Source organism: Caretta caretta, chromosome 10 (genome assembly GCF_965140235.1).
Source record: "Caretta caretta isolate rCarCar2 chromosome 10, rCarCar1.hap1, whole genome shotgun sequence".
Lineage (NCBI taxonomy): Eukaryota > Metazoa > Chordata > Testudines > Cheloniidae > Caretta > Caretta caretta.
In genome coordinates, this window is record NC_134215.1 from 26,095,853 (window position 1) to 26,108,793 (window position 12,941).

Below are 12,941 nucleotides of genomic sequence, written 5' to 3' on the forward strand. Positions count from 1 at the left end.
AATGGGGGTTTCTGAAATAGTTATATTTAATGGTAACATGGGGTGGCACAAGAACCCGAGTGGATAAGATATGGTTTATTTTTAATATGCAGTTCATGTTTTAAACTTACACCACTCAATTTATTTTAGCTAAGTATAGAAACGTAGAGGCAGGATCCTCAGGCCTGTGATAACATTGAGTTGCATGCTCATTGGATCCAAGCAGCTGCAGTCCAAAAAATCAATTATTGCTTCAGGGAAATTTGGTGGGTCTAATAGGTTGATCTATGCTCATCAAATCAGAGCATTCCAGGGCACTAATATAGAAGGTTAGTTATCAGCAAATCATTAGAGACCTTCTCCTGGGTTCTTTAAAATTCAGTACACCACTTATTTCCTAAATTACAGTAACTGTGAAGGGAGAGGGCAGGTCAAACGTTGCAGCTTGTGTTGACTGAGCTCACTGCACACACCAGGGACTCCTTCTATCCCTCTATTCCCCCACCCCCACCAGTTCCCTGCTGTGTGCCACTTTCCCACCTCCCTCTATTTCAGTGTTGACAGAGTTCCCTCTCCACTCTGAACTCTGGGGTACAGATGTGGGGACCTGCATGAAAGACCCCTAATCTTATTTCTACCAGCTTAGGTTAAAAATTTCCCCAAGGCACAAATCCTTTCCTTGTCCTTGGATGGTATTGCTGCCACCACCAAGCGATTTAGACAAAAATTCAGGAAAAGGACCACTTGGAGTCCCTATTTCCCCAAAATATCCCCCCAAGCCCCTTCACCCCCTTTCCTGGGGAGGCTTGAGAATAATATACCAACCAATTGCCTTTAATATAAGTACAGACCAGACCCTTTATCTTTAAGGCACTAAAATCAATCAGGGTCTTAAAAGAAGAACTTAGTATAAAAAAGGACCTCTGTAAAATCGGGATGGAAGGTAACTTCAGAGGGTGATAAAAAGATTTAAAACACAGAGAATTCCCCCCTAGGCTCCGCTTCAAAGTTACAAAACAAACAAACAAACAACAAAAAAAAAAAAAACAGGAATAAAACACTAATCTTAGCATAGGGAAAATTCACAAGCTAAAACAGAAGATAATCTAATGCATTTTCTTGCCTTACTTACAATTTTTGTAATCTTACATGTTCATTTCAGATAGGCTTTTAGGAGAGGTTTTTTCCTGCCTGGTCCCTCTCTCTGTCCAAGGAGGGAACAAAGAGAGCCCAAACAAACACCCTCCCCCAGAATTGAAAGTATCTTCTTTCCTCATTGGCCCTTTTGGTAAGGTGCCAACTAGGTTATTTGAGCTTCTTACCCCGTACAGGTAAAGATTCAGTACAGCTACCCGGGAGGGATTTTATGCTACCCTTAGCTGTATGTTTATGACAAGTGTGTAGCCCTGGCTTGACGTAAGTAACTTGCCTCATTTCTTGTGGGCATGACTGAGAGGTGAACTTGTAAATAAGGGCTTACCAAGCAGTAGGCTAAAATGATAGAATATGTGAGCCAGCTAAAATAAGCAGGAATGTCCTGAGGCTAGGAGCAATGGACAAGATAAACCTGGAATATAAAGATCAGGTTCTACATGGACAATGCATGGACAGAACACACTGAACATAGATTGGTTCCTGAAAAGTAACCAATCAAAAATGTGTGATATAATGCAGAGTAAATGCAATGTAATATGAAAAAGTATTCAAAATAAGGTTTCTGTGTAACTTGGAATGTGTGGTACACTCTATACCAGGGATCGGTAACCTTTGGCAGGTGGCCCGTCAGGGAAATCTGCTGGCAGGCTCTGACGGTTTACCTGCAGCGTCCACAAGATTTGGCCGATTGCAGCTCCGACTGGCCACGGTTTGCCGTTCCAGGCCAATGGGGGCTGCGGGAAGCGGCGCAGGCTGAGGGATGCTGTGATCGGCCACACCTTCGGACACTGCAGGTAAATAAACCATCCCGGCCCGCCAATGGATTTCCCTGATGGGCCGCGTGCCAAAGGCTGCCGATCCCTGCCCTATACCCAACCTACGCTTGAGTCTGATCAACTCAACATAGCTTTGCTGTATGTAAAATAAAGGAACCTCAGTGACGAAACCTGGAGTTTTTTGGATCCAAAAGAACTAGATGAAGTGAAGTGTTCTCCCAGATCGAACAAGGTGTTCTGGATAAGCCAAGTGGAAGAGATTTCAGAGGGAATGCCAACACAGTGATTACCTTTGACTTCCCACATTATTTCCTCTATGCTTGAGGCTCTTTGTGCATCCCTTTCCCAATCTCCACTACGGGCCAGGTTCCCTCTCCCTTTCCCCATCTACATTCCACCTAGAAGCCCCATTTTTCTCTCCCCCAACTCCAGATCCCCGCTTCCACACATCCCCAGGTTCCTGCTTCCTTAATCACCACCACTTTGCAGGTCTCTGTCCCCGCCCCCACCCTTCACCAACCTTCCCTGCAGAGCTTTCTTGTTTCTGCTAGAATCCATGAGACAGCTAACCTCTCAACACAGGAAGTTAAGCTGCTGCCTTTAATATGTGTAGGTAACAGCAGGGGGTGGCAGAGAGATTCATTGCGTGCAGGTATAGGCAGACTAAAGGTTCTAATCTTCCCATGAATCAGGCTTTTCTGGTGTTCCAATTTGCATCAATATCAATAGGGTTGTGCTCCCTGGTACCTACAACATTCCTGGAAATTTTGGAATCGACTGAATGCAGCATTCCAAAGTTACCTTAGTCAAAGGAACACCCTCAAACTGTGTGTTAGACATCACCTCCTGTGGCCAACTTATTTGCAAATTACATGCAACAGGGGGCTAAGAAACATCCAGAAGTGGAAAACCTGGGAAATGGGGTCAAGGTGCTATGAGAAAATACTTTAGACCAATGTCTCAAAGTGGGACTTTGGCACTTAACATACGGCTCTCTCTGCCTATGGAATGTTCTAGGAGTCAAATTGGAGAGTGGATTTGGACAAAATGGAGAGAGTCCAGCGGAGGGCAATGAAAATGATTAGGGGGCTGTGGCACATGACTATGAGGAGAGGCTGAGGGAACTGGGGTTATTTAGTCTGCAGAAGAGAAAAGAGTGAGGGGGGATTTAATAACAGTTGTGACAAAATTCCCCCTCTACTTTGGTGGGTCCTGCGCTTATTGGCGGATTTGCTTGCCTCAGAGATTCACAGCAGCCCTCAGTTTGGCCACTTTCGTGGCTCAGATTTGCCGTTCACACAGATAACCTCATCACTGGCCAGCATGGGGAAAAGGAGAAGAACAACCCCTGCAGTCTCTGCTGATCCACCATGTAGGTCGGGGAACAGCCCAAAGACCCCCCCTCTGGTGGAACCCACAGTCCAGGACAACTCCTCCTGTGTCTGATCAGGAGTTGGGAGGTTTGGGGGGAACCTGGGCCCGTCCTCTACTCCGGGTTCCAGCCCAGGGCCCTGTCGATTGCAGCTGTCTAGAGTGCCTCCTGGAACAGCTGTGTGACGCTACAACTCCCTGGGCTACTTCCCCATGGCCTCCTCCTAACACCTGCTTTATCCTCACCACAGGACCTTCCTCCTGGTGTCCGATACCGCTTGTACTCCTCAGTTCTCCAGCAGCACATCCTCTCACTCCCAGCTCCTTACGTGCCTCTCACTAACTGAAGTGAGGTCCTTTTTAAACCCAGGTGCTCTTATTAGCCAGCTGTCCTAATTGATTCTAGCAGCTTCTTCTTAATTGGCTCCAGGTGTCCTAATTAGCCTGCCCACCTTAACTGGTTCCAGCAAGTTCCTGCTTGTTCTGGAACTGCCCCATCACTTTACCCAGGGAAAAGGGATCTACTTAACCTGGAATTAATATATCTGCCTTCGATCACTCTTCTGTAGCCATGTGGCCTGACCCTGTCACTCAGCCTTCAACTACCTGAAGGGGGCCAAGGAGTTTCCAAGGAGGCTGAAGCTCGGCTGTTCATCTGGGCTTGTTTAGTCTGCAGAAGAGTGAGGGGGGATTTAACAGCAGCCTTCAACTACTTGAAGGGGAGTTCCAAAGAGGATGGAGCTAGGCTGTTCTCAGTGGTGGCAGATGACAGAACAAGGAGCGATGGTCTCAAATTGCAGTGGGGGAGGTCTAAGCTGGATATTAGGAAATACTACTACAACAGGAGGGTGCTGAAGCACTGGAATGGGTTACCTAGGGAGGTGGTGGAATCTCCATCCTTAGAGGTTTTTAAGGCCCGGCTTAACAAAGCCCTGGCTGTGATGATTTAGTTGGTTTTGGTCCTCCTTTGAGCAGGGGGTGGGACTAGATGACCTCCTGAGGCCTCGTCCAACCCAAATCTTCTAGGATTCTATGAAAGTGAGTGACGTGCAGCAGATCAGGCTGTAGGAATGGTGTATGAACAACCACCTAAAAGTGAATGTATAACAGCAAATAAAGTAAACAATGTACTAAATAAAAGTAGGTAAAATAATCCTCTGGCAACTACATCAAGTTCAATACTATGCATGTTTTTGCTAGTACTGAGGCAAAGTCAAACGAACTGAACAGCTCAACCAGAGCAGTGAAAGTGAGCACACTCACCATGTGTACGCAAGGTAAAAGGAGGAGGAACCTTTGGAATGCACGTCCACCTAGAAGCTCAAATTGTTCCTTTAATCGATCAATATCAAAACTAATATTGACTAGAGTTTCTTTCCAAAAACCGCTGAAGTTGAAAGAGGACCTCAGACTGGTAGTTGTATGTGAAAGTCATCATGTTGAGCTCATGACATCGTTTCACTTTGGAGAAAAGACCCATAAAGTGGAAATTTAAACTGTGTCTATATACACTGGCAGGGTACTAAGGTAGATTTGCTATAAATAGAGCTGATGTTAGAAGCTAGTATTTCCAGGATTCAACAAACTTTCCACCTCAGGAGGTGATTGATACTCCTCCTTTCAGCAGAGATAAATGCCAGGGTCATATTTTCTTCAGTGACTTCTTCCACACACAGCAACAATTTGTCTGAATGTTTGTAACTAATTGGACTAGTAGATCAGAGATTAAAAAGTTAGATGTTTGGATAGATGAGTGCTCACTTGGAAAAGAAACGACCTCCTCCCCCTCCCGCCCACAAAGGTGTCCAAATGCAATTGTTTCAATTATCAGCTACAAAAGGATAGCTATGCTGAGCATTCTCTTTTCCTTTATAACGTTCACAAAATTACAGGACCTACAGGAGTGGGTGATACTGGCTTATCCTACACCTGCTAGTTTGTAAATGGAAGCATAAGCCTTTAATTCTATTACTAGCTACCAAAATGATAACTGAAATTAGAAAAAACGAGGAAGGGGAACTGTGTCTACAGTGATTGGGGAAAAAAGGCGGGGGGAGAGAGCATGAAACCTCCTCCCTTCTAATTCCCATCCAAGATAGCCCATCTTAATGATTTTGTCATCTACCACCTTAGTTTGCTTGGCAGGCTACGTGAATGGAATCGGAGGCCCCATGGCAATTTCTAGCGGACAGCTATCTGCATCATGAAAGTGACCAACAAAATTGGCACCCTTGATTGTTGTCTCAATAGAAAGGACAGGCAGTGAAAGAGAAGGTAGGCTGAAGATCACTCAAGACAAATCAGCAAGAATCTGAGCTATATCTGTTTGGTGTCGAGGATTTGGTTTCCATTGCAGCATCTTTGCTTATGTATTCAGCTCCTTCCACGAACGCTCAAATTCACTGGAAGAGTTGCTTGCTTAAACTACCCACTCAGTAAAAAGGCAGAAAAACTATCAGGGAAGACCTGAAGCCTGTTGCTTGAGCTACTGAACCCTAATAACCTATATTGTTACACTACATATTCTGGCCAACATTCTAAGATCTAAAGTTGTGTCCAAAACACAATTCAGGCACCAGACAAAAAAGTCTTCATGTCCGCCACCATCTGGCACACCACAAGTGGATATTCTTCACACAGGCTTAGTGGCATTTTCTAAATCATGCTTTATTAGGAAAACATATCATTTTGCCAAACATATAATGGAAGTCATATCAGATAAGGTGAAAACTAAATTTCTGGGTGCAACACTTGTGTACACAATATTTGTACAAACTTTTGGTTTTGTTGCTATCAGTAGAACAAATTAAATTGCTTTAGGCTAAAATGTGCATAGTAAGTCCTCAGTAAGGTCACACGCTATTAGTACTATTTAAAAGTGCTGTTATGGCAAGAAACATGGCTATGTAAGAGCTGCACATTCTTACTCAAAACTTTTATTCTAGGTATGCTGAGTAATACCTGCCTAACTTTCTGGCATAGGTTTTTCCTTTTCTTATGTGTTAGTACTGGACAGCTAAGTACACTGATGAGAGTGCAAGTTCCCTTTCTGGCTCTTGTACCCTCAGAGCTGTTACCTATTTTTGGTTGCAGAATCTGTTTTTGGTGATAAGGGGCAACACAGCAGGACTTCAGACTGAAACTGCAGCCAGAGCCATTTTTAATCGTAATGGGAGCAACTCTAAATGAAAGTCATTGGTCCAAACATGTAACCATTTTTTTTTTTAAAACAACATCACTTTTAGAGTAAAGCCAAACTTAAACATTCCAGAGAGATAAAAGAATTACCTTTGATCACCTAGAAAATATTTTAAGTGAATAAGTGTCACACTCCCTTTTATTTTAAACAGCTGGCTTTCACCCTTCCTCATACAATGGATCTCAGCATGCAATACTCCATTTAGATCTAATCAGAACCAGTTATGTTAAAAAAGGAGAATAAATCTACAATGTCACTCTACCTGTATAATCCAAAGTTTCCTTCTACTGATGGTTGGGTTGACTTTTCAGGCTCCTCTGAAAGTGAAAAATCTGCACAGCAAGAGTAAACACACTACCTTAAGCACACACAGCTTTTCCACATAAAGGGTCTGTTTCACTTATCTTGTTACACCACAATTTCAAAACACAAATTAATTTTCAAAGTAAAACCATGCCGTTAGTATTAACCCAAAAACAACAAAGCCTTTGGCCACACTGATTACACAGCATAACAGTTTAGCAAAAGCACATTCCACAACCGCAAAGGCTCCGCTTCCTTTCAGTAGTCACCACTGACCCAAGATCTTCATGTTTTCTAAAGCTTATAACTTGGTTGTAAAAGTCTGCTTCTAGCTGAAACTTCTTTGGCAGCAATTTATTGACATTATGCCACAAGCTAAGAAATTTGAAACAATTGCTCATTTGTTGTGTTAATATCACTTTAAAAATGCAAAAATGCAGAGTTTTGATATATTAGATAAATGGCACATTTCAACACACATTAAATTGTCAATGCATTTTAAAAAATTAAATACAAGTCCCCCCCCCAAGAGTGATCAACATCCACAGCTGAGGTCAGTTTTTTCAGAACAGCTCAGCTCCCACTTAGGCACCTATATGAAGTGACCAGACTTCTAACACCACTCAGCACCTTGCAGCTGCTTGTCTACTGCTGGGCATGATGCAGTTTTAAAGAGCTGACCACTTCTTTAGATGCGTAAGTGGGAGGTCCTGGGCTCTTGAAAATCTGGCAAAAATCTGAACAGTCAAATATTTACATGAGCAGACTCTAAATGCATGTTCCCCCAAACAGTCCCCACCAGGTGCCACATTTCAGTCTTCAAGAAAAATACATATTTTAAGTCTTCTTGGAGAGATTTTCTGAACCACAAGAAAATTGACAGATTTTCTTCATGTCAGGTTTGTGACTCAAACCGAATATATACAGAATAACATTTTAATAAGTTCAGAAAGCATGCATGTGCACCTTGTCCCCCACTACATCAACTCAGATAACACAACATCCGTAAGACTTTTTTCTGTCACTTGGACCCTAAATCCAACAGAGCATCTAAGCCGATGTTTAATTTTAAGCACCTGAGTCGTCCCAATGAAATCAATTGGACTACTTGCTAGTTTAATAGTTTTGCTGGATTGGAGCCTTAGCTCCCGTCCCTCTGCTGACCAACTCACTCTATTCCTCTTCCTGGACATTCCCTTGCAACTGGCAGCTCCACTCTGCCCCATGATCCTGTTTCCTCTACTTGTTCATGTAGCAGTGCCCCTAGTGGAAGCAGCTAAGTTGCCTCGTTATTTCCACCTATTTTTACTGGCTACTAGACTCTTCTTTGCAATGAAGAGCCTGGATATTTGAAGAAACAAAAATCAGCAGCCAGGACTACATGAACCGTCAATTCTATTGGATCACCAGTACATGCTCTACAAACCAGTAGTATCCCATGGACAGCAACTTGGGAACCCTGAATTAAAACATGGTTTTTATCATTGTATTTGAAGTTAAACAATACTAAAGAAATCCCTGTTTACAGAAGCATTTTTGACATTCATTATAGCCTTTACATGCTCCCACCTCTTTTCAAGGTGTGCAATCCATCTGCATTCAGAGCCACAACTTTGTTATTTAAAAGCTGTAAAAAGTTCACTAACCCCAATGACATACAGAAAAGCAAAGTTCAAAATTAAAGATGCTAGTCAGTACTTAACTCATATGGTTAAAGAAAACTTGTATGTTATGAATAAAATGCCAGACTAAAAAACACTGTGAAGATTATGACACAAGATGATACTACCTAGAAAAACAAAGCTAATCTCATCTTTCTATATTCATTAAATAACACAAGTCCCAGTGGAACTAAGTCAGCCTGATCACATACTATCCAAGATACAATATGTAGCTTCTCTTATCAATGCACCTATCTGGTATAATGAACTATACCTGGGCTAAGAACATCATTACAAAATAATATCCAAGTGTTTTAAGATAGTTAACTAAGCGTTTTGACAGACTGATGTGCTACAGAAATCTAGCCAAGGATATATTAACCATATGGTTAATGGATCAACTGTGTTGTCTAAAGTGCCTCTAATCAAAACAAAACAAAAAAAAAACCCCAACAAAACCCTCCCACAAAACTATTTTAACCCAACTAAGATCACCACGTAGAATATCCTCATGCATGTAAAGAGAAAAATCAGTAATTACTGCCCTAAAAAATTAACCAAATCAAGCATAAAACCTCTTTTAAAAACTACTACTAGAGGCCTTGTTTGGCAATCTAGTATAAAGCGCAATACATTACAACATGAAAGATCACAGCTCTCTGGGCTGGAAGAACTACGGAACCAACACATTCAGAGACAGGGAGCATCATGCTGCACTTGAACCCACTGAAAACAACTCTAAAGAAAGAAGTCTAGAGCTCTTCAGCAGGAGGAAGAGTTCCCACGACTGCAGGTGTGGGGAAAATGGGTGACCATGATGGACCACCAGCACCACCCAAAAAAAAGAAAAAAAATTATTACAGAAATATAGAACATATATCGTGGGGTTTGTGTTTATTAACCAGGAGAGCCGTGATCAACAAATGCTACTTTTATTTTTATAGCCAAGAAGTCCAAGAATATGTGAGTGGGCAATGCAAAAGAGGCTCCATGGCACTAATTTCCTCCTCCTCCCAAAATCTCACCCACCCACAGGAATGTTGTGAGGCTAGAATTCCACGGACTGAAAGAGGGTGGACAATTCATACCACCCTCAGCTTAGCAGGGATTGAACAGCATAAGATGCGAGCAGAATTGCTCCAGAGAGAGGCATACAAAACCTGAACTCTGTGCGTCAGTTGAAATCCTGGCTTCTACACTAGAAAGGTCAAGGTAGGCGAAAAGGTAGTCCTCCATTTTCGTAGTTCATTCTGAAGTTTTAAAAATAGATTGTTTCCTCAACTCAGAGCAACCACCTGGTGAAAAGCAGCTGGGCCTTTTGCAGATCACTCCACAAGTGTCTAGAATACTAACCTGGTATGGAAGTAGAATCTGGCTCTGACTGAGTTTACTGATTATTAGATATAAATGTAAGTGTATGAGATTGACACTTCTGTAACATGGAAAGAGGTTGGATGGGTGGTTATTAGTGTACAGGGACAAAGTCATAGAAAAAAAAATTACTGGTCCCAGGAGTAAAGACACCTTATCACGACTGTTAGAGAGCCAGTATCTGTGGATCCATCACAAAGTTGATAGAAGTAGTTAAGAGTAGTTTTCAGATCTGTACTATGAGGAGCAATTTAAAAACAGCATCATTAAAAACTATAAAGAAATCATCCTTTAAGTGCTACAAGATATATTTAATTAGTTTAAGGCAAATCTGCATCAAAATCTTGGCTTATGGTTCCACTGGGAGCACATCTTCTGGAAAAAACTCTACATTGTTTTATTTGTAGAACAGCATTAATTTTCTGCCTCAAGGTCTTCAGCTGTCTTATGTGAAAGAGGTCACATAAGTGGTTCAGCAATGATCTTCCACAGCTCCTGTGCAAAGGGAAAAAAGTGTATTTTTAGAATGCACTCAGGCCACTATAACATGATAATTATTAAGGAATATTAAATTAGTTTCAACACCCGCCCGTTACATAAATTTGCTTGCAGCATGCATAAGGCAAGAAGTATCTTTGAAGACTAATTTAATTTAGCTATTATTCTTGGAGCTTTGTACCTTTTAGCTACAGCAAGAGAAGTTGAATCTACCTATTCCTGAAGTTAGCAAGGGAATTCAGTATTCTAAATAATTAATATTGCCATAAATTAAATGTCATTACAATAATTTCACAAATTCTGGGGTCTGCAGAAGGTATGTTTTGGCTGATAACTTGTTCTGTGTTTTTTTGCTTGGTTCTGCAAATGGTTCCTCATACAGCCTTCAAGGGTGTAACTGAATATATACATGCACTCAATATATTTTACTACAAAAACGTGAGGAACAGGAGACATTGAAAAGTGTCTCTATTTCTGGAGAATGAACAGTAGAGCAGATGTGTGTTTGCTAAATGGAACATTAGAAAGAAGACTGTCTTGGTCACAAGTGTAATTTATAAGCAGTCCTCTATCACCACCATATTTTAAATTGTGATTAGAGATTTCACTTATAGTTTCAAGTAGAATGGAAACAGTACATTACGGTTTTATTACATACAGAGCACTAAAGACCAACACGATCATAATACAATCTTTGGCAAAAAACATTTATGAAGCATATGAGACCTAGAAAATATATAACACAAAAACAGTATGTTGTTATTTCTTATGGCTTTGGTCATTGTACATATCAAAGCTGAATAAAAAAAAAAATTAACTATGAAACTAGGGTTCCGTCCAAATCAGGTCCTATTACAGACAGATATTTTAAAAGAAAAACACAGAATATTTGACCAAATGAGTTTCAATCTTTACGAACCTCCAAGAGATTAAAAATCTAGTTCAAGGTTACTTATTTTTTCTGCAACAGCAGATAATCACTATTAACATCTAAAATGGTACCAACGGTTACATTCTCTACGTGACTTTAGGTATTACTGAAATTATATACAGTTGGGACAACAGAGCCCTCTGGTAAAATAAGTAAATAAGGAAACCATTTAAAAATTACTGCATCTGGTAATTTTTAAGATTATTAAAATTTATTAATAATTTGATATGATCTCTTTTTCAGTACACTTTAAGTAGCAAAGGTTTTTTTTTACTCGAAACGTGGAAAGGAGCTTTTCTTACATAGAGAAACATACCATGGCACTATTTTAGACATTTACTAGCAAATAAATTAATATTTTAGTTCTGTTTTGTAGTTACTCTGAAAATCATGTTTTCTGTTGCTCTAGTGAGCATGTTTATGATGCAGATTATATTAATTTACTCAAAGGTAAAATAAATCTTATCAACATAAGCTTTGCCAGGGTATGTAATTGATAAAACCTTGATATGCTGTGACATAGCCCAGCATAAAAAATGTAAATATAAAGGTAATTTCTTGGACAACAAATAGCTTCTTTATGAACGTAAATAAAATGGTGAATTGTTTTGTGTTTTTACTCACTATATTGACTGAACTGAAAACTTTTTGAAGTAATTCTCTTAACACATTACATTTAGTGTGATAAACAACACTCACCAGTTGCTCAATCCGTTCATAAACGAGAAATTGGCAGAAAGCAAGCTTAATGGGCTCAGAAGTATATTTCATTTTGCTATCTTGTAAGTTTTCCAGATCATTCAAAGTATTTCGAAAATGATTGTAAGCTTCACATGTAATGTCCATATGTCTTAAGGTAAAGTTCAGCCTGGCAAGAAAGTATCCATTTAAAGTGATATCTCAAAGCATTTTCCCTGTCCCTTGTATCTTAAATAGATACTTAACTTCCCCAAATATAGCAGCAGAGAGAAAATGCAATATAAATTCTTTTTATTGATGTCAAACAATAATGACCATGTTCTTTTCATAGCAAGTGTGTTATCTTAATTAAGATCAGAATACTGATAAGTTCTGGATAATACTTCTGTCTCAAAGAAAGAAACTACCCTCCCTTCCCACCAATTTTAGGCCTTTTTCTCATTTAGCTACATTTGCGTAACTCTACCCAAGGATAGCATGACATGACACATAGCGAGAACAATGAGAGAGAATCATAACTCTTTCTCATGACTTTTGTAGGTTCAGAACCTGAGAACGCTTGGAGGCTAAAGAACATACTGTGCATTGAATACTCATTGAAATGTCTGATCAGTTAATGAGAATCAAAAGATTTGAAGCAAAAACAAAGATCTTAAGGAAGGTCAAGGTGGCACTTACCTCTTTTCTATTGATAAGTAAATTGTGCAAGAGTTTTTCAAGTTGTGGGTGATTTTGTACAGTGTTTTGAATAAAGCATCTGTTAAGTCATCTTCATAAAAAACTAAAATACAAAAGAAACATTAACATAGCGATGAACGTTTGACTGTTTTAGTCATACATGATTTTAAACACAAAACAATCATCCTTACTTATGCAGATTATTTCTAATGAACAATCTTTAGGACAAATCCAGACAGTAGTGTAGGAGAAAGTAGGAAGAGCTTTTAATGGCAACAACTGACTCTGCTATATTAATCACAGCTGCTTTTTGTCAAGCC

General features: G+C 40.2%; 1 protein-coding gene across 6 annotated transcripts in view; it reads right to left on the minus strand.

Annotated features, from left to right (window-relative positions):
- Nucleotides 1–9,360: 9,360 nt before the first annotated feature.
- METTL22 (methyltransferase 22, Kin17 lysine) overlaps nt 9,361–12,941 on the minus strand; it is a 101,692-nt gene continuing 98,111 nt past the window's right edge. For all 6 annotated transcript variants that reach the window (XM_075132790.1, XM_048867251.2, XM_048867253.2 and 3 more), the window contains 3 exons: nt 12,622–12,724; nt 11,944–12,112; nt 9,361–10,310 (listed from right to left, as the gene is read on the minus strand). In XM_075132790.1, coding sequence (XP_074988891.1) covers nt 10,275–10,310; nt 11,944–12,112; nt 12,622–12,724 — 308 coding nt within the window. In that variant the 3' untranslated portion in view covers nt 9,361–10,274. The remainder of the gene's footprint in view (nt 10,311–11,943; nt 12,113–12,621; nt 12,725–12,941) is intronic.